Source organism: Aedes aegypti, chromosome 2, assembly GCF_002204515.2.
Source record: "Aedes aegypti strain LVP_AGWG chromosome 2, AaegL5.0 Primary Assembly, whole genome shotgun sequence".
In the NCBI taxonomy this organism is placed as follows: Eukaryota; Metazoa; Arthropoda; class Insecta; order Diptera; family Culicidae; genus Aedes; species Aedes aegypti.
In genome coordinates this window covers 134,149,036-134,172,222 of record NC_035108.1, presented here as the reverse complement: position 1 = coordinate 134,172,222, position 23,187 = coordinate 134,149,036, and the positions used below count along the sequence as shown (strand labels likewise).

The window sequence follows — 23,187 nt, the reverse complement described above, 5'->3', positions numbered from 1 at the left end:
ATTGTTCAATGTTGGTAGCCCTGAATTTCTATTGTTTTCAATGTTTTGATATCTAAAAACTCAGCCCGATTAGTGAAAAACTTTCACTAGGTGAGCTACAGGTTTAGTGCTACGAACGAAAGGTGGCTGTATTTGTATGGTTCTATCGCACAACATCAAAAAAAGGTATGTTACCTTTAGCAGCGACACGAATTCAGACTAAACTTTCACATATTTTATCGCTAGCAAAATCCGATGCAAATGTTCATTTTACCTGCACTATGTGGATAAAATGAACATCTGTTGGTAGTAAAATGAACATCATGTAAAAAATGTGAGCAAAACAAATATTTCTGAAAATTTTCATTGCATTCCCGAATATATAATCTATTTAAAAAAAAAAAATATAAAGGTATCAGATTTGACATCATATAATAACGATATTGGGGCCCAGATAGCCGTAGCGGTAAACGCGCAGCTATTCAGCATGACCATGCTGAGGGTCGTGGGTTCAAATCCCGCTGGTCGAGGATCTTTTCGTAAAGGAAATTTTCTCGATTCCCAGGGCATGGAGTATCTTCGTACTTGCCACACGATATACACATGCAGAAATGGTCAATCGGCAAAGAAAGCTCTCAGTTAATAACTGTGGAAGTGCTTATAAGAACACTAATCTGAGAAGCAGGCTTTGTCCCAGTTGGGACGTAACGCCAGAAAGAAGAAGAAAAAGAAGAAGAATATATATTCACTGCCGCGAATGGCAAGTCAGTCCCATCTGTAAAAAGTAGGCATTGAGAAAATGGCCTGTGAAGTTTACTAACTCGTTTTCCATACGAATATTCAAAAAAATCCAGAAGATTCAAACATGTTTGCATTTTAATGAAACTTTCACAATTTGCTATTCTCTCCGATACCTTTCCGAGAAAAAATTGAAAATGATCAACATATGGTTCATTTTTTGGGTTACGCGGTGCGGAAATCTGTAGTGGGACTGATATGCGATTACTTTTCATTATGGGACAATCCGACTTGGTATTTTTTTCCTAATTTTACGGAATAAAATGTGGTGTCTCGTTAGTGCAGCTGAAAGATCATAGGAAGATATGTTGAAAAATGATATCAACTCAATTCTGACCAAAATGCAGATGGGACTGATTTGCGATTCATGGCAGTTCACCTCACTGAAAAACCTGAAGACCTCCGAGCTCAAAGCTACGTAAGTTCTAATTTTTAAACGTGCTTTACTAAAATCATAGTTTTCGTTGATATTCTCATTTCCATTGACCTCCGTATCAACCCGAACACTCCGATTTATGCTCTAAATCGTCCGCGCGTGATAAAAATAAGTTGAAATTTGTTTTTTCTCGGTAACCACCCCTTCCTGTACTTATGCATATTAACTATTCAAACATCATTTCAACCAGTCCGGATGACCTTGATGATACTAATCATACCTACAAATGTAACACGAAACAGGAATTATTTCTTTCTGATTAACACAACTCAATTAGTTTCTACATGCCAAGATTCACTGATCTTTATTGGTATTCACACAGGTTTGTTCTGCTTCTTATGGTTCCAGGCTTAGCGAATATACATATATTTTCAATTTAGCATTCCCATGGAATCGAAAGGAATTATTTGAAGGGCATTGGATCCATCGTCCGTATCCAATGGTACGGATCCGAGTAATGTTAGTATATTTCTCCCCCTGGTTATAATAACTGGACCCGTATTTCATGTTTGTATTTCTTTCCCGGAAGCTAGAGAATTTAATTGCCTCCCATCTATTAGCATGCCAATCGTATGTGACTTCGGTCGAGTCACTGTCCTACCTAGAATTCATCTAATTTCTCAATTTTCTATTCCTTTTATCATTTTTATCATGCCTCGTCCTACACGTGATTGAATCATCTACAAGAAGCACCTTTGTCGTCTCGTTTGAGTTTCATAACCCGGTCTACATCGAGCCAACTGTTGCGGGTATGCAAACATTATCCTATCTACGACCAACAACGTCTCAATGTCTTTTCGTTTTTCCTAATCAACTTGACTATGTGGTTGTTTATTCTGCTTCCCCTTGGTTTGGTCTCTAGTCGTCTACCTATGAGAATTTAATAACACTCACGTGGGTGTGTTTATGTGCGCTTTTGTGTGCCATTTGGGTGTGTCACACGAGGGTATATCAAAGACTTTCATCCTACCGAAATTTGTCTTGGACCGGAATTACTCCATGTGGTTTGTCGGTCTCTCGAGTCTTTTGGTATCATCGATTAATATCTACAAGAACACATCTTTTTCCTATACGTTACTTACATCGCCTCTCTCCGCAGTATGTTTTCTCTTCTATCGTAAAAGCGAGCACTTAAAACGATATTAATGCTAACATATTTTGATGGTGGGTGCTTGGCAATGATGATGATGAGGATAATTTTCGAAAAATGTAAAGGGACTGGAAAGTACTGCAGTATTGTAAACTGATGGATTGCTTGAGCAATTTAAAGATGATGGATTATGTCGGCGAGAGAATTTGGCCTTTGAAACGTTTTGGGAATTAAAAAATGAGATATTAGGCTTAACGTAAAACGAGGTGTCATTTTCTACAATGATATTACTGCTCGGTTGGAGTATACATTGATTTCTATTTATTGCTCTTGGTGTCGGTATATTGGAAGCTTGTGCATTGCAGGGTATAATAGTCTAATAAATTTCATAATCATGGCTTTGCTTCACTGTCTCTGGGGTGTCGTCCCAGAGGTTATATTTCATCCTAATAAAGGATCAAGTTAAATGGGCGCATACCTTAATGTATTTTTGAAGCTCGACGCCAAAATGTTTGCAGATCAGAATAACACACTTTTTACTATCTACCTGGCAAAGTTATTGAACATAAATTAGAGGATGTTCATCTGTCAAATACGCAAACTTTTCTTACATAGAAGAGTTCCAAATGTCTATAAATACATTTAGCAAAGGAAGTCTAATAAGAGTTTTAGAAACTCAAAATAGCTTTCCAGATAACCATGGTGCCGAAGCTACAAATAAAGCATATAATTGGTGTATTTAAAGTTAGCATTACAGTATTACTTCAATTGAAGGTAATTTAAATTGGGAAAGGGCTCATAGGATTATAGCTTGTTACATAAGCTCGGCATTTATGGATCCCTTTTTCACTTCAAATCAACTTTATTGTAGTTAAACAGTAATGTAAGGTTTTATATGCACCGTTTTTCTATGCATAAATTGGTACTTCAGAGCCCTGGTTACTTGGGTTGTTTTCAAATTATTAAATTATTTAAAGGAAAGTTCACAACTAGGAACTAGTTTGTGCTTGGCAACTGCAGCAAAGAGATATTTTGATCAGGTAATGAAGAATGAAGCGCTCAAACCATTCTCGAGCCATGAACTAGGTGAACATCCTCCTTTTCATAAGTACGTAAGAGTCAACGAAATAACTGGATTTAAGTTACCTATCCTACATATATAATTATTTTGTTAATATATTATCGTCTTTCGAGGGGAAAATCAGCGCAAACTCATATAGATACAAAAAACAGTAACCGAAAATAAACTTAAAGACAGTCTGTTGAGCATAACGATACAATTGGTCTAAATTACAACTAACGAAGCGCTTACGTATCAACAAAAATTACACAATTCACTAAACTCGTTCGGATCAAACTATCTAATAGCTCCTAGCTTCTTCTTCCTCTTCTTGTACGTTCGTCCGGTCAGGTTGTGTCTGTCTCTCTACATGTGCTGTATCGCTTCCGTCCTTAGCGACAATTCCTCGTCGTCTGGGTTTCCCTACAATACTTATTCTATACGCTGCCTTAAAACTACTTCGGGTCCTAGTTGAACCTGATCGGAGGTATGTGGTTTCCACACCGCGGGAAGTTTGGTGGCACTGGGGGAAGATCGGCCTTGGATCCGACATGGACGACCAGATTCATGCCGATTACAATGTGGAACTGGAAGTGGCAATGGAATAGCCAGTAGCCTGCGGAAGAGAGAAAAACAAAGAGCGTGGGTTCAAGACTATCCACAAACTTATCTTTTTGGCTACGGAGCTGCTTATGTTTGAGCATAATTCAATATAACTTCATGTAGTATTGGTGTTTGCTTCACTATTTGTGTTAGTTTCATGAGTCATGGGAAATATAAAATTTGTAATATTTGTAGTAACTGGTTCCACAAGTTATTCCAGAACACCTTTTGGTCAGGAAGGGTAAAATCACAGTAACTTCCCTATCCAGCTTTTTACGCTAGCTATAAAACAACGAGGGGTGAATGAGTTTTGACATTTCCTTCCTACAGTTTTTATGGTTTGATCTTAGTAGGCAATGAATTGCGTTTGTTGATTCATTTGTCAAAGATTTTCACGTCGTTTGTTATGAATTGCTCAGTATTCAAATTCTCTTAGATGCATAATATTTATCCTAATAATTGCATTTTACTTTATTATTTTAGGTACTCTATTGAAAGAATCATCGTTATTTTCAACTGAAGTCAATCGATTTATAAGAAATATTTGAAAATCAATGCAGTGCGCCGGGGTTTTGCTAGCATCCCCTGGCGAAGACTTGATAGGTTCGCACGGCCTATTGATCAACTCTGGCATGCTGTAGTATCCATTGATGTGTTCGAACTCTTGAACCTTCTTGCGGATCAAAGACATGACACCGATTCGGGTCAGAACATGCTGTCGGATTAATCTTTCCTGGGGTACTCCATCGGCAAAGGTTTCCGCATTGTCTACTCCCGGTTCGCAGAGATGCCGCATGATCAGTGATACGTATGCTTTGAAGTTACCTTCTGATTTGCCACGCAAATCACGGACCAACCACTGAGAGTTGATGGCATCCTTAGGAGGCATTCCGTAACGCATGATCGCATTCAAGAAACTCTTTCTCTGACGAGATTTGAAGCCAAGAACTTCAATGTTACCACCAACTCGAGCCAAAAGCGGCGGAAGCGAACGGTTATCCTCATTGCCCTGATCTTCTGAATTGCCAGAGTAATCAGAATTGTAGTCGGAGACGTTTTCCTGCCAAGTGGAGTCTTCCTTGACCGGATCGGCTTGTATGAGCCCTAACATCATGAAGACACCCATCCACCCAGTGTTATGAAATTTGGGAATGGGCCCGAAGCAGGATCCAAAGTTCCCCCATTGCTTGATGATTTCGGTGTCGACAGTGCAGTGAAAATCAATCATTTCATTGCTTCCGATACAAGGATACAGTAACTCAGTGTTATCCATATCTCATTCCTCTTTTATACCGTGGAGAAAAACTTACAGAAAATTAGAATTTGTTTTATTTTACATATTTTTTAATAAAAAATGCATTCTTCGTGGCACATACTATATGTCTCTCTGCCATAAACCTGGTAATTCTGGTTGAACGCCAGTTTAGATTGTAATAAAATCAAATTGAAATTAGGATAGCAACTGTTTCAAATCAGAAAAAGTATTACATTAGTAAGCTCTGTGGAAGCAAAAAAAAAGGGTTTGCACCGAATCATCACAAACTATTTGATGGGATTGTGAGGATGCGATAAGGGCAGACTCGACAATGTACGGTGTTGGCACATGTTGACAATGAGGATTAGAAAGACTTGGTAAATGATCCTCGATGGTCTCAATCGCTTTAACATCTTCAAGAGGTAATCAAAACTATTCCATAATAAGCCACTTCACGTCGTAGCCACTATTGGCATTAGCTACTGTCCATTGCACCTCATTCAGCTAAAAAAGATTAGTAAATTCTTATTAGTAAATGAGAAACCTGTTTCGTATTTCGAGATCCTGGCAACTAAGGTGAAATATCAGACATTACATCATCAACAATGATTTTTCTTACTTCCACGAAGCTTGCTTCGATCGAACTATAAACATTTATAGTGTAAGCAAGACATTTCAGAAAGGGGTGATTCAAAATTTATGGCATGCTAGCGTAAAAAGCTGGATAGGACTGTTTTATTGGTAAGGATTTTTTTCAACAGCTCGAACAAATTTATGAGATTATGTTTAACAAGGGGCTCTAGAAATATATGTTTAACCTTGATTTATTCTAAGGCATCCTGAAAATCCAATAGTTATAGCCAGAATGGCTATATTTAGTGATAACAGCATTTGCAAAGCTTTAAGACGTCTCAACTACATGGGATCGAATATTGGAGGTCATCCAAATCGTTTAAGAGTTTAGGGTTCTATTAGGGTCTATACTTATCCAATTCTTGTAATACGCTTTTGTTCTAATCCTTTTTCTTCTTCTTGGCATCAACGTCCTCACTGGGACAGAGCCTGCTTCTCAGCTTAGTGTTCTTATGAGCACTTCCACAGTTTTTTACTGAGAGCTTTCTTTGCCAAAGTTGCCATTTTGGTATTCGTATATCGTGTGGCAGGTACGATGATACGTTATGCCCAGGGAAGTCAAGAAAATTTCCATTACGAAAAGATCCTGGACCGACCGGGAATCGAACCCAGACACCTTCAGCATGAATTTGCTTTGTAGCCGCGGACTCTAACCACTCGGCTAAGAAAGGTCCCCTCGTTATAACCACGGAGCATTATTATGCATCGATACTAGGGACGTTCCGATATTGCGAAGTATCGATATTTGATTCGATACGATTATCGAATCAAAGTATCGATACCACCGATATATTGATTCAAAATATCGATATATCGGAATATCATATGATATATTTGAATGGAGCAAAATTTTCTTTATCCATGCCTTTATCGCTTAGTGACCTGTTGTTTAGTTTCCAAAGATTCAAATAAAAATCTTCAAATATTTAAGATTATTGGTATTTTAACCATTTTGGACTTAACCCCTCTACCGGCAGCTTCTTTTTTTACCGCCAAAAAAGTATTCAAATCACGATAACTTTTTTGTTTCTTAATATTTTTGCTCAATTTTTCACAAGATCTTTAAAAACTCTTCTTTAAAAACTCTTCTTGTTATAAGTCCGTGTCGATATTAATAATTGGTGATCTTGTTTTGAAGATATTCCGATGTTCCTTGGGGGACCGACATTCTCCATATAAAATGTCTTTGGTGGCCATTTTGATTTTGATCAATTTATCAAAAAAATAAAATAATACGTGTACTATACAATACCAGGTAATAAGGAGCTACCCTGAAAAAATCATACAAATCGGTTAAATATTCTTGGAGAAATCTGAAAATTACGATATGAGGTTTTTTGAAGTTTTCAGGATCTTTATTTGTCCAGCGTGGTACAAGAAACATAAATGCTTATTACTCAGAGACGGCTGCACCAAATTGCTTCATTTTTTCACAACACACTCGCATTAATGTATCATTCCGAGGAGTGAATATCTGAATACGCTCAAAATTCTGTAGCCGGAGATATTTACGTGAGTCATGGCCACGCGAAGAAATTTTTGAATATCTCTGGATCCAGATGACCTATTATCAATATCGACACTTATTCTGAAACTAGGAGAGTTTTTCAAGAACTTGTGAAAGAATGGTGCAAAACTATTGAGAAACAAAAAAGTTATCGTGATTTGAATATTTTTTCAGCAGTAAAGGGGTAGAGAGGTTAAGCATCTTCTGTTAAGGGACATGACAGTACAATTTGAACGGTAACTGCTTTTTGAAATACTAAAAATAAATTTTATATGGAGAAATTCCTACATTTGCTTCCTTATATTAGTGTACGATATATCGGAAGGAAATATCGATATCACCGATATATTGAATGGGAAATATCGATACCAAAATATCGAATATCGAAAGCAAAATATCGATATTCCGATATATCGAAAGTATCGGAATGCCCCTAATCGATACGTGTGTTGTTACGGATATTGGAATTTTTGAGTCCGTGAAATTTTTGTAATAAAGTTCATTTCGCATCATGTTTTGAATAAATCCGTAACCACTGCGCTTATATCGACACGGCACGATAAGAAATAATAAAATATACTGGATATTACTCATTGTCAATGATTGCGATGATGTTCAGAACATAGCTCAACAGGTAGAATTAAATATCCTTCAATATCCGAATCATATCCAACAGCTTTGTAAATATCTTTAGAGGCTTTGTGAAACCAAAAATTGAAAACAAATGAGGAACAGTAAATCACGAATTTATTTTCGTTAGGATAATTAGAATAGAGTAAAGTGGGGCAACAGTTCGAGAAAGGCAATAGTTTCTTTTTAAGATTTCTGGTTCAATTCAAAACATTTATTTTAAATGTTATGGTGGTTCAAATGTTATTAAAGTAAGAGAATTTCACTTCAAATATTACAGAAATTGAATGAGATTAGGAAAAGTTATGGATATTTGTTGTTTTTTGGCGTAGAAATTCTAATTCTTGATCGATTTTTCATTTCACGGAACAAAACGAATATATAATCTTATTCATTTTTTCATATAGGGGCGTTTTAAGGCCTTTCATAAGGATGCTTTGAGGTGGATTAGTTTTTTAATAAACGAAAAAAACCATTTTTGGTTCGTTGTGAGGCAAATGTGCAAATCAACGGGCAAAAGATCGAGTCATATATTATCACGAGAAAAAACTTGTAAACCAACTTACATCCAAATATTTTCTTTCAATTTAGTGAAAATTGATTGATCATGCGAAAAAAAGGTATTACAAATTGGAGTTATTACATAGATCTGTTAAAAACAGCTTTTTTTTTGGGTTTATTACAAATAACTTTTTTTTTTGACAATTTTTAGATGAAAATTTAGAGTGTATTTTTTCGGAAAACATGTGTTTATGGCTGATGTAATGTACTGCCCATAACTGCATGTTTGTAACATTCGACAAAAGTAGGCATTAAGGTGAAGATGAATCGAAGCCAAACCTCAAAATTTCAAGAGCGCAAATCTGGAGAACCAAGCATCCTTTTAAGCTGAAAACCTAATCGATTGGTCACTAGCTCATTTTTAATCTCAATGTGACTGTTATGCGGTTATAACTACCAATGTGACGAAACAACTTGGTATTTTTTTCGAATTTTCTAGAACAATCTCACAGATTTCAGTAAGTTGATCGAAAATATTCATCATTTCATGACTCTCCATTAGAGTGATGCAAATTTTGAAATTTTGGCTCCCCTATGCTCAAACGATTTCTTTTATGGTAACTAGCATTCTCCCAAAGTTTGAAATGATTTGGATGAAATTTGACTGTGCACACGACATTTGAAGTTTATATGGAGATTACTATGGAAAACGCCAACATTTTGTGTCCAGTCCTCTATCTCTTCATCATAATATTTTATGGAAAAGTGAACACACTCTTCTCATATGAAATCCTTCCGGTTACAACTTTGCCGAAGACCACATTTTGATTGGATGTCTGGATAAATTGTTATTCACAATCATAAAGTGGGTTTGCATTTTACATGCTTCACCAACTGCTCGGCAGGCAACAATGGAGCTCAGGGCGAGAAGAATGGGGCTCTGCACAAAAATGTACCTCTCTCTTTCACTCTTTCATGAAGTTGATAAACAACAAGGCCAGTAAAAGTCAAAATCCCATACAAAATCAAAACAGTGCAGAGGCCTATAGATCAAAGTAATCCAGGCTACTATGTTCTACAGCAAAAAGGCAGTGTTGCTCTGAAAGTAATTAAATGATCATCTCAGCATGATTTAGACTTTGTTATCAATAATATCAAATTATGCTTACGTCCTATCAAAATGTGGTCTTCGGCAAAGTTGTAGCTGGGATGATTGCACATGTGGAGAGTTTGTTCACTTTTTCATAGATTATTATGACGAGCAGTTAGAGGACTGAATACAAAAGGTTTACGTTTTCCATAGTAATTTCCATATAAACTTCAAATGGCGTGTGCACAACCAAATCTCATCCAAATCACTTCAAATTTTAAGAGAATGATTTTCATCATAATTGACACCGTTTAAGCATAGGGGAGCAAAAACTTCAAAATTTGCATCAGTCTACTCTCCATGGTATTAACTCAAATTTGTCAAAAATGTCGAATGTTTTGCAATTATGGGCAGTGTATGCCTGTTATAAAAGTATCAATATTTTGTGTTTCGGCCTGCGAACATTTGCCCCATACCGGAATCGAACTCTTGCCTACACGAGATTATAGAAGTGTGGTGTCTTGTAGGGTTATCTCGTAAGCTTTATTTTGAATAAAAATATTTGTGATCTGAAAATAAAATGAAATGAAAGTGAAATGAACATGATTTTTTTTTCATATATTTGCTCAAATCAAGTAGCTGTCTCTAGTAAAGTTGTAGATAATGATAATGGAAAAAATCTAGTCGGACTTTAACTTAGTACAAACATTTGTTCACGAGGTACAGAGCATTTTGTATAAAATACTCTTAAAATCAGTTTTATTTTAGAATAACTTTTTCTATCATGGATTTAGCAAAAATGTTTATTCTGGAAAGTTGTCAACGATTTGAAAATCATTGTTTTCCTCGAAGATGCCAACTTTCTATCACATGTTCTTCTAAAGTTAGTAACGATATTAGTTAAAAATAGTCACTTTTTGTCACAAAATATCATGGAAAGTGGCAGAAAAGAAATAATAAAATCATTTTATTTTCCTTCTCGTCCATTTGTGTTGGTCAAATGGAAAAACTAGCAAAAAGAGGCCTGAAACGGACGTCCATTGAAATTATGTTATCATATAAGGGAAAATGCTCATGATTTTACCATGAACTTTTATTACTTTGGCATTTTTTATGTTTGAGGGCAGTTTTTAGGTGCAATTTAGAGATGCTCTTTAATTAATCGCTAGCCTAAAAGAGATTGAGGTTGTTTAGTTTGCCGCTATTTGTCGCTTTCCATTACATTTCGAGAGAATTTTTTATTAATAAAATCGTTAATAACTAAAAAAAAAATAGAAAGTTGGTGTATTGGACAAAAACATTATTTCTTCGATCGTTGACAAATATTTTTACTAAAACCATTTTAGAAAAAGTTATTTTAATAAATCTGGTTTAAGGGGTATTTTATAAAAAAGGCTTAGTAATTCTTGAACAAATGTTTGTGCAAAGTTGGTGTTTCAGGGGAAAAAAAATCAAATAGAATCATCTACAACTTTGTTGGAGATAGCAATTCAATTTGAGCAAATATATAAAAAATATTTTCACACTGCACTGTTAGGTGGTTTGATCTTAAACACTTTTTTAATCAAAATTAAGCTTATGAGATATTATCCAACTCTTCAGAAGACATTTTCCTTCTAAAATCACGTTTTGACATCGAAAACTAAAAAAATGCACGTTTTTCGGACTCTGAACCAGTGTGCGGTGATGCAGAAGCAGGGCCGTCCATTTTCTATTCATTGAAAGCATTTTCAGTCCCCAACTGACTGACTCAAGCTTCCCTTTCGATTGAAACTCTTCTGTTTCGTTTAAATCCGACAAACATTTCCTTTCATCGCAGCAAGCGTAGTCTTTCATTTCTTTCGTGCTGCCGACTGGTCTTTCAATCGGTAGTCTCTAACTTAAGTAACTGATTAATTCAAATAAACGACGTGGTGGCCCGCATACTTTCTCTATCTTAATTTATTACCTAACAAGTTATATACATTACTATTGCAAACAATAGGTAAAATCCAATTTGAAACATATTGATAGATTTCAATGAAATCAAATGAAACGAAGTTCTTACACTTTCATTTCACCTCTCTTGTTCGCTGCTTTCAATCAGGTAACGAAACGAATGAGTGGTGAAAGAAGAACGAAGCCACGCAGTTGTTCGTCACCATCGAGACGACGCAACCAAGCCTTCGTCTCTCACAAAATGCTTTCGAAAATGCAAAGCCCTGTGCAGAAGTTCGTTGAAGACAACCAATTTTAAAACTGTTATAACTAAAAATGGATAAATATTTTGGCAAAACTGTAGCCAATATGTTGAATATTTACTCTGTGGTATTTATTTTGTTTTAATTTTAAAGTTTTATTTCTGGAAATATTGATTATTCCACTAAGGTCTAACTATTGCCCACATTACTCTATTGTAGTACCTACACTAAAATCTTGTTTTGCGAAGTCTTTGTTTACATGAATTAACGTAACTTTTTGACGAAATTATTAAATTTATTTGAGACAATTTAATGGGAAATTATGTATCGAAATAATAAGTTTCGCGGAAAATTTTGTGATTTGTTTTTAACTTTCCGTAAAATGGGGTGTTAAGGACTCGTGGGGTTTTAAGGGATTGAACTTCTCAATCAAGTTCGACAAATCACAGAAACCTAGAAAGTCGATATGCAAGTCATCTGAAATGCTCGATTTGTTCAGAGGATTGAGAACTGCATTATGTAATAGGAGCTGTCTATTAATATGAAGTATTGTGGTTTCTAGAAATTGAAAACCTTTCAAAACATTTTTGTTCAAATTTTATGGTCTAAATACAGTTATCTACAAAACCATGAAATATATTTGAGAAAAATTCGCTAGTAAGGTAGAAGATAAGGAAATTTAATTGAGATCATAGTACAGACAAAAACTTCTTAAAATTGTGTCTGGGTTTCGATTTTTAGAAACTTTTATGAAAAAAGTCTAAGTGGGGTGTTAAGGAATTATCTATTATAACTTTTCTAAGTAACTAAACTCGTTAAATTTATGCCGTAATATATTTCAATATAGTTCAGAGTTGTTCCGCGAAGTTGAACTGCAACGTAAGTAAGTCACTAAATATCATAAAAAATGACTTATTTCAAAATTTGGTAAAATTAGGAGGAAAATGTAGATAAAAACTGATTAATGTGAATATGGGTTTTTCATGATGATGTTTTCAAAAGTTGTTGGTGAAAAGTTTGCATATAAGAATGATTAACTTATTTGAGATGGTTTTGAAGCTATTATTTCGTTTAAGCATTACCTAGGTCCTAGATAAACAATTATAATATAAGGTTCTTTCCGAGCTCTTTTTGGAAAATATATAGTGTGTGGTATAGTGTGAGCGATTTCCGCTCTATATTGGAAAATTTTCGTTAGGATTTTTCTCGATCATGCAACTGGGTGTTACATGCAAATCCGTTATTTGGTGCAGAGTTGCTCGCTGTCACTATCAACGCTTAAAATTTGCTGATTTGTACAGGCCGACTGCGATACAATTCGGATCATTCTATATCACATCAACATCATGCTGTCTACTCCATCTCCAGTGCATTGATGGCGATAGACTATGGATATCCCTGATGGGTTAAGTTTAGCCTAAAATTAGGCAAATAAAATGGCAATTTATTAGTATGATTTTTTTGACAGTGCTGCAAACAGATTAAAATGACGTGTTGGTCACTGAAAAACCTTAAAACGTGGATAATAGAGTGGTTCAAAAAATCGTTTATGCTCCATACCGCTCATTCGATTCTAGATAAAATTCTGAGTGTCCTCCCAAAATTTGAGCTCATTTGGATGAAAACTGAGACTGCCTTTAAAGACCTTTAAAGATTATATGGGAATTACTATGAGAAAAGCAACCAATTCATTCAATCGGTCATAGTGTTTGCCCATGTGCTCTTGGGGATTAGAGCTATGTTGATAATGTGAGATACATTCATCAGCTACAACTTTGCCGAAGACCGTTTTCAAATCGGACGCCTCAGTAATTAGTTATTGATTTATACTCAGTCACAAATTTTTCAGCTGTGCTCATTTAACTTCTGAACAGGCAACATCACTGCAGCTGGCGCGAAAGATAGCACGCACAAATCGTGGCTACTATGTTTTACTGCATATATCCAGTGATGCCTGAAGAACAGCCCAATAATTATAGCCAATGTTTTACAACTCATTCAAAAATCAATAACTAATTACTGGGGCGTCCGATTTGAAAACGGTCTTCGGCAAAGTTGTAGCTGATTATTATATCTCACAGTATCAACATAGTTCTCATCCCCAAGAGCACATGGGCAAACACAATGACCAATGGAATGAAATTCTTGCTTTTCTCATAGTAATTCCCATATAAACTTTAAAGGGCTTGTGCAGTCTCAGTTTTCATCCAAATGAGCTCAAATTTTAGGAGGACACTCAGGATTTGATCTAGAATCGAATGGGCGGTGTGGAGCAAAATCGATTTTTTGAACCACTCTAGTGGATAATTACCACGTGATCACTCATTCTGCATTCTGGGTGTTTGGCCAATGGACCAACAGATGGCGGTAGTGTGTAAACGTCAAATGCGAACATAAAATTTGAATCGACCGTTAAAAAGGTGGTCGATGCACAATTATGAGAGTATGACATTTGTTTTTTTTTGTGGGTTAATCAAATGAAAACTATTTATCGATCAAACCTGGATTGTTGGCTCTAAACCGCATCACGACGTAGCCATTGTTGGGCACTGCCACCGTATCCTTCAGTGGGGGTAGGTTGAACTGTCGGTTCAGCAGACCGCGGCGATCCAGATCGAGTGCATGGCGCAGGTTGATTTTCTTGACGGTGGTATCGGGCGATCGGCCCATACCGATCACGTTGAAGGAGTGACCGTGCAAGTGGAACGGATGACTGAGATTGTCTTGTTGGACTGAAATGAGGGAATGGTTAACTACGGATTCTTCGACAGGGATCATCTTTGGGTACTCACCTTCATCTACCAGGACGACTTCAACGATCGCGTTCAGGGGAATATCAACCGTGTGGGTGCACATGCAGTTCGGGCCGCAGTCTGGGGGGCGGTTGTCACCGTTGCAGAACTGCTCCGGTGGGATGTCCTCGATTTGGGACAGCATTGGCGATGGCGGTGACACGTAAGAAATTTCGTCAATCAGCGAAATCAGGTGATCACCGCCCGGCGCAACTAGGGAAGAGAATAAACTCTCGTAAATTGATGAAAATCGACACATAATTATATGGGAAAACAGGTTTTTAATTTCCCAGTCATGATTTTAGATCCCAGGAATCATCAACGAAGTACAAAAATTTATTTGACTTCTATTTGAGTTATTCATAACTATCTGTCCTGGCAAACGGTGTAGTGGTATTCTGCTTCAAATCTCAAAATAGCGTGGATCCTGAGGTATCCACAAAATACATTATAATATTGGGTATCATGAAATTTTGCAGATTCTTTTTATATTAGTCAGAAAAATCGGACTTTTTTGAGTCTCAGGGGCCTATTTTGTAAGTCGGGCAGATTCATGTGACTCGTCTATATTCAGGGGTCTATTTTGTAAATCGAGTGGATTCATGTGACTCGCCAGTAGTCATTGTCGATCAAAGTAACCTTGCATATTTCAGATGTCATCCGTCGACTCCCATAGTAATCCAGTCACATAGAGTGACAACTGTCGATAAACTCGAGTGACAGAGCCGAGTCGAACGAAACTTTTGGTCGACAGTGACTACAGTCGAGTCGTTTTTGGTCGACTCGACTTATAAAATAGGGCCCTCATTGTCGATCAAAGCAATCATGCATATTTCAGATGTCACCTGTCGACTTTTATAGTAATCCAGGCACATAGGGGTCTATTTTATAAGTCGAGTCGATCGAAATGCCTCGACCGGAGTCACTGTCGACCAAAAATTTCACTCGACACGGCCTTGTCACTCGAGTTTTTCGACATTTGTCACTTTATGGGACTGGATTACTATGGGAGTCGACGGGTGACATCTGAAATATGCATGTTAACTTTGATCGACAGTGACCAAAGACGAGTCACATAAATCTTCTCGATTTACAAAATAGACCCCATAGAGTGATAACTGTCGAAAAACTCGAGTGACAGAGCTGAGTCGAGCGTATTTTTCGGTCGACAGTGACTCCAGTCGAATCATTTTGTTCGACTCGACTTATAAAATAGACCCCTCAAAAACGAAACCTCTAAACGTCATTTATCAAAGTTTCTTTCATACAAAAGTTTGTTTGTTGTAACTAGCTACAATTTGGACACAGTAAAATTTTTGTACACCCCATTTCGCTACCCCGCACTCACCTAGGAATTTGTTGTAGGTATTGGGTGTGAATAGCTCTTCCACTCGGTAGAAGTAGAATCGGAACGGAAGGAAAATTTTCACATCCGGTCGTTCGGTTAGGACGGCTTTGTCGAGCTTTTTGGCACTTCGCAGATTACTGACGCAGATCGCGTCCGGTCGGGGTACGTTACATACGGCATCCAGCGGATTGAGGACCTTCCATGTGTGGTGTGTTCAAATAAAGGCAGGCACCCAGGGTCCATCCAGCCATACAGCATGGTTAGCGTCCGAAGTTGAAATGTGATTACGACAGGACAGAGCGGAAATAAATATGGAAAAAAGTCAAACAAACGCATGGATTAGGTGGGGGAAATGGTTTGGTTTTTTTTCTTTAGGTTCATGACTCGGCTGCCTTTGGAGGCGTCGATGTGTGTTTAGGATTGGGTTGATTGGATAACCTTTTCGGTAGAACTTTTTTTTCTGTCATCGTTGGTTTGTCGGTTCCGGTTCTGTTGCCATCAGGTTGGTAAAAAGGGAAATATTATATATAAGCTGTATGACATAGCATGAACTATTGCACATTTGCCAATATTTCGGAAATATTTTGAACTGGAGTACTTTAAGCCAATTGTTTCTGCTTCAAATTATGTTTGTAAAATAAATAATTAGTATGAGCATTAACTATATGAGGGTTGTTTTTTCCGTCCATTACCATAGACAGTGATTTGGGATAAATCATCACATTTTCATCAATCTCAGAATGAAACCAAAATCTCAGAATAAAATAAAAACTTTAAATATCTATACTAAAGATATTAAGAGTAATATTAATTAAAATAGATATGGTATGAAATGATCGAAGTTAACAAACATATCTTGTATCTGGGGGATATTGTGTTGGCGCATTTTAGACATATTTCCCCTATGTGGTACTCTTTCTGAGATATATGTACAGTAGAGTGATGTAAATTTTGAAATGTTTGATCTCCTATGCTTAAACGATTTTAATTATGGTAAATAGCATTCTCCCAAAGTTTGAAATGATTCGGAAGAAATTTGACTGTGCACACGAGATTTGAAGTTTATATGGAGATTACTATGGAAAACGCCAACCTTTTGGATTCAGCCCTCTATCTTGTCGCCATCATATTTCATGGAAAAGTAAACAAATCTACTCATGTGAAATCTTCCCATCTACAACTTTGCCGAAGACTACATTTTGATTGGACGTCAGGATAAATTGTTAATCATAATCATAAAGTTGGTTTGCATGTAGCATGCTTCTCCAACTGTTCGGCAGGCAACAGTGGTGCTCCTGGCAGGAAGAATAGATCAAAGTACACAGCAAAAAATTCTCAAATTTACATGGCACGTAAACTTTTATGATAATCATGTAAAACGAATTATAACTGAATATTCAACGATAAATAATGTGAACAGTCTCATTGCATTCGAAAATGCTTGCAATCTTGAGTGATACTGAAACATCTTAGATCCAACATTAGCCAATGCTGTATGCTTTCTTGCATCTGTGAAAAAAAAGTGAAATTGCAAACAAAAATGCACGATTTACATGATTCTACGCTGAATATTCTGTCAAAAATAATGCACATGGATGGATCGACGGCTTGTCATGTCATGTGCATTATTTATGATTGAATTTTCAGCGTGAAAATCATGTAAACCGAGCCATTTTGCATGCAACATTCTTTGAGAGAAGACGTTTCGCGTTCAATATTAGGGATTTTTGTAACTATGTTGGATAGAATAGATGTGTTTATGGGTTTTATCATTGAATAATACATGAGAAATGGATTTGCATGATTGAGGCTATAATTACGTTACGTGTAAATCTAAGATTTTTTTGGTGTGTAGGGCATCCTGTGAATTTCTAGCGAAATACGGTCGACTTCTAGTTGTATTTTGAATATTTCTGGTGAAATTTTAAGAATGTTGAATATGTTTCGAGCGGGTTTTGGAGATTGTTTGTGGTTGCCTGGAAAGTTCTAATGAACTTTTGAGAATTTCCATCGGAGACTTGAGAATTTTCAGTAATATCGTAGCGGAATCTCTAAATTCTATGCGATATCATCGAAATTCCAAGCAAGATGTTAATTCATTTCTGACTCCTAAGGAAGAGCCTATGAATTAAAAGAAAGATCCTGTGGATTCCTAGCGAGCTACTTCAGAGTTAGACCGGGTTCATGTGGAATCTTAATGGACACCTGAAGACTGTTATCGGCTCACGGATTTTCATAGTTCATTATAGGGATCTTGTGAATTTCTGTTGAATTCATTTGGGTGATTTACAACCTCAAGCTCAACTTTTAAACCACAATCAAATAGTACCGTTTTGTCTCAAATTCCGAACAGACTCATATTCCAAACAATCGGTTTTTGTATGACGATTTGGTTGAAATGTTTCGCTGAAATATGTCATCAAATATCCAGGAAATGGCATCAAATGCAACTCAATTTGAACGTCTCCCAATCTATTTTATACCTCAGGAGTAGTGATGATTCTCTAGTTCTAGACCAGTTAAACTAGTTCAGATAAATTTATTTGCGAAATTATACATTTGAATACGTTTTTTTCGTGCTGTTCGGAATTTGAATCAAAGTTTTTGGAATATGAGACAAAATGAACACAGTGTTCGGCATTTGAATCAAAATGTTGTTCTATACTTTTGCGTTAAAACAATACTAAACAAGTTAAAATTAACATTTTTAACGGCTCACCCAACAGCTAACAGTTAGGCTTCGCGAAGAAATCAAAATTTTCACTAATATCGACTAATATGTGCCCCTCAGATGCATTTGAAGTCACTGCTGGCCTTAAGTGTTCGGAATATGAGTCAAAACGGTATTTCAAATTGAAGTGAAGAGAAGCTCATTTGTGTATTCTACGGAATAATTGGCCACAGTTATGGAATGCTCTTGCAGCTTGTGGACCGCATGTTGAGTATTACTGTTCTATTCCATTTTGTAACTAATTCTGGAGGAATTTTACATCATCATAGACTTTGTGTACAGCGATTGATTTCAGCTGTTTCGGTCTACCCTTTTGAATGTAGGCAATAATTCGATATGAGATGCCTTACCATGCACGAAATATAGTTTTGAAGAGTAATTTTCATATTGTCAAATTTAACGCTCAAAAGATAAACCGATTTGTTTTATTCATACAATTAGAACAACCATTCATTAGAAAAATCATCATTTGTTTTGTAGCAACTAGTACTGGTTTTTGTAAATACGTTTCTAATGAAATGTATTGTATTTCCGTAGAGCTTACAAAATATAATTTCAACAATGAAAGGTGTGTAGAACGTCTGTCACATCTAATATGATGGGTTAGACTGATGCAAATTTTGAAGTTTTTGCTCCCCTATGCTTAAACGATGTCAATTATGATGAAAATGATCCTCCCAAAATTTGAAGTGATTCGGAAGAAATTTGGTTGTGCACACGCTATTTGAAATTTATATGGAAATTACTATGGAAAAGGCAAACCTTTTGTGTTCAGTCCTCTAACTACTCGTCATAATAATCTATGGAAAAGTGAACACACTCATCTCATGTGAAAACTTCCCAGCTACAACTTTGCCGAAGACCACATTTTGATTGGATGTCTGGATAATTTGTTATTCTTGATTCCAAAGTTCAAACCACGCTGACATGATCATTCAATTACTTTCAGAGCAACACTGCTTTTTTGCTGTAGAACATAGTAGCCTGGATTACTTTGATCTATTCTTCCCGCCAAGAGCACCACTGTTGCCTGCCGAGCAGTTGGTTAAGCATTTAAAATGCAAACCCACTTTATGATGATGAATAACAATTTATCCTTACGTCCAATCAAAAAGCGGTCTTCGGCAAAGTTGTAGCTGGGAGGATTTCACGTTAGAAGAATTTGTTCACTTGATATTATAACGAAGAGATAGAAAGCTGAACACAAAATATTGGCGTTTTCCATAGTAATCTCCATATAAACTTCAAATGGCGTGTGCACAGTCAAATTTCTTCCGAATCACTTCAAACTTTGGGAGGATGCTATTTACCGTAATTAAAATCGTTCAAGCATAGGGGAGCTAAAATTTCAAAATTTGCATCACTCTAATGATGGGTCTATATATGCATAGCATAGCCATATCCTACAGGAATCTGTTTCAAAATTAACCGTTCGGAAGTCAGGTCATTATTAGGTTCTATAATAATGTGAAGCAACGTCCTGCAAGATGAATAGCGTCTCTATCCAACTGGGAGCAAAATATCAAGTTAAAGAAGTAGAAATTGGAAATTCCCATCAGAATATAGGTCACCTGGTTCACAGTAGCAACGTTCAACGATTTCGTTAGCATCACAATTTAAATTATGATGATGATGGGTTTGCTTATGCAATGTTATCTCAACATGATAACAGCAGATCCATATAGGGCACTGCATACTGAATATGTAATGCATCACCACTATGTGCATATGATGAGTGAAGCATGTTTTAGTCGCTTGTCAGTCATAGAGTGCATTAATTCATTGTTAGTAGCTTAGTAATTGGTATGGCATTTGAATTTAGTGAGACGGAAAATCCTGTATACAAGGAAACTTATGCTGGATTCAAGCAGCAAGACTGTATACTGGTCAAACCTAAGGATTACAGCAATGTGCCAATCACCATTCCTAATTGGGAACCAGAACCATGCTATTTGAACTCCAGGTACGATGATAAAATTCCAATTAAAGTCAAATAATAGACACCAAGTCGTGTGGTTTCAGATATCGAGCAATGGCTCAGCAAATAAAGGAATTTGAAGTAAGACCAGACGACGTTTGGTTGGTCACATATCCTAAAAGCGGCACAACCTGGTGCCAGGAAATGATTTGGCTTATTTGTCATAATCTGGATTACGAAAAAGCTGCTGCACACAAGTTGGGTGAACGGTGGTGTTATCTGGAGTAAGATCATGTCACATAATCATTTTAACAAGTTAAGTCAATTTTATAACAATTCAATAGGTTTGGCTCCAAAACGGACGTACCGGATCCTTTCAAAACTATCACTTCGGCGCCATCACCAAGATTCATCAAGAGTCATTTACCGGCTTCGCTGCTACCGGATCAGATATGGACAGTTCGACCGAAAATGGTCTACGTCAGAAGGAATCCCAAATCGGTTGCAGTATCCTACTTTCATCATACAGTTTCGATGCATGGCTACTCCGGGACGAAGGAGCAATTTGTACGTGCTTTCATAAATGATCAAGTGCTCAACTCTCCATATCATGAGCACGTGATTGAATTCCACCATTTGAATTATCCAGATAACTTGCTGCATCTGTGCTTCGAGGATATGAAGAAGGTTCGTTTGTCGCTCAAATTTGATTCAAAATAGTAATATACGCTTCTGGTTTAGGATTTGAAAAGCACTCTTCATCGGGTTTGTGAATTTTTCAACAAATCCTTCTCTGACGAGCAACTGCAAAAGTTGGCCAATCATTTATCGTTTGATTCGCTCAAGGACAATAAAGCGGTAAACTTTTCGGGATTCACCGAAAAAGTGTTGCAGCAATCAAACCGAACGGAGAAGCTTGCTGATCCTAACTACAAGTTCATGAGACGAGGAGAGGCGGACGGGTGGAAGAAGGAGTTGGACCCGGAATTGGCCCATGAACTGGATGAATGGACCAACCGGAAGGCGACGGATCCTGAAGATAGGAAACTTTTCCCGTGAGACTCTAAATATTTTGAGCTAAAATAGCAGCTGGCTAGCAACAACACCATCAATAGATAATATACTTTTAATCTTTTGGAATATTCGTAGTATTACAAAGAACAGAAGTTCATACTACAACTAAAATCTCATCAAAACATGTATATGAATTCAAATTAAAATACGTTGAAATCAATACTGGCACCATTCAATATGTTGCGTCAGTCATGAATATCTAGAAAACCTCCTTGTTTCACTTCCACGTAAGTCCCAAACTCAAGAAATACATAAATGTTTGCGCTTGAACCGTCATGGAGTATTCGAAAAAGTTTCTCCTTACCTTTAAGCCATTGGTATTAGTAATGTGCAATCATATGAAAATATGAAAATAAATCAAAATTTCTTGGAAGAGAACAATTATCAGTCGTATCTGAAAATAGTCAATTTTACGAAATGCCAACACTGATGATATTGCTGTTACTTTCACACGTTACGACACCGCCTTCTGTCAAAATTTCATTTATAAAATAAGCGATCAACTGTTTAAAAACGTCTCGTAAAATGGACTATGGTGGCGCGGAAGTGGGTAGGACAGTTAGGACATGTCCTACGCACAAAAATACCTTGGTAGGGCAGTCAAAGGATTGTCCTACTCTGGGATTGAGTAAGCGATACGAAATATATGTACGTCATAGTGAACCGAGATTCTGTTGTCACGTAACGTCACAGTGAACCGGGATCACATTAAGATTAAGCAATGGACAAATATGGTAAAAGCGCAAAATTGATCAAAACATATTTTGCATTTCATCAAAAGTGACAAAAATCAAATGAGATTCAATTCAAAAATATTCAAATGTAATGTTTTTTGGAATAAATATTAAGTATTGAACTACGCACCTTTTCACTTTTTTTTTAATTAAAATGAAAATTCAATGCATAAAAACCTTTTTTTGCAATTTCTCATCGTAATAGGCTGATTTTCATCACGCCAATCTATCATGAAACGGCCTACTTTCCTGCACTGAAGGGAATAGTCATTACCCAACTGAAACCAGTGCTGTAATGATTCATTACGCAACGCTTTCTTATTATGCAACTGTTTTGAGTTGCGTAATGCATCATTACACAACCATTTTTCAATGATGATTAAAAAATGATGGTGAATGCATTCCGATATTATTTATGATACCCTCAAGTGGTCTTCTACGAAATTGCAAAAAATGTTAAACGTAACTCGCTGAAGAACTCGATTTTTACAGCACTCGTCATAATTATCACTCGTAGGATAAACTTACGACTAGTCATAATTATCCTCGTAGGATAAACTTACGACTAGTGCTGTAAGAATCATCATTCTGCAACTTGTTCCGTAAACTACTATTCCATGTTTGTCCGGAAATATCGAAGGTACATAACCAAAGGAAACTAGCGATTTTCATCAAGTCTGCCTTGATCGTCGTTGGCAAACTAGAGTTATCTTGCAGTTTGAAAAAGCTTTGTTTCATATTTCGTGTGTCCGCGTGGTCTGTAGGGATTTGAATTCTAAACTTGTAACCAACTCAGTTATTGGGTCACCAAGTGGCTCGGTAGCTTAG

The 23,187-nt window shown here is 36.6% G+C and overlaps 2 protein-coding genes across 2 annotated transcripts in view; one reads left to right on the top strand and one right to left on the bottom strand.

Moving 5' to 3' along the window:
• Positions 1 to 1,856: 1,856 nt before the first annotated feature.
• LOC23687412 (laccase-1) overlaps positions 1,857 to 23,187 on the bottom strand; it is a 429,552-nt gene continuing 408,221 nt past the window's right edge. Inside the window, exons 6-9 of the mRNA XM_021842441.1 lie at positions 15,903 to 16,098; positions 14,555 to 14,767; positions 14,264 to 14,494; positions 1,857 to 3,979 (exon numbers count right to left, since the gene is read on the bottom strand). Coding sequence (XP_021698133.1) covers positions 3,831 to 3,979; positions 14,264 to 14,494; positions 14,555 to 14,767; positions 15,903 to 16,098 — 789 coding nt within the window. The 3' untranslated portion in view covers positions 1,857 to 3,830. The remainder of the gene's footprint in view (positions 3,980 to 14,263; positions 14,495 to 14,554; positions 14,768 to 15,902; positions 16,099 to 23,187) is intronic.
• On the top strand, positions 19,949 to 21,436 carry LOC5579039 (sulfotransferase 1 family member D1). The gene is made up of 2 exons (XM_021842444.1): positions 19,949 to 20,835; positions 20,896 to 21,436. Exons 1-2 carry the CDS (start codon positions 20,666 to 20,668, stop codon positions 21,269 to 21,271), a joined length of 546 nt encoding a protein of 181 aa, XP_021698136.1. The 5' UTR covers positions 19,949 to 20,665; the 3' UTR covers positions 21,272 to 21,436.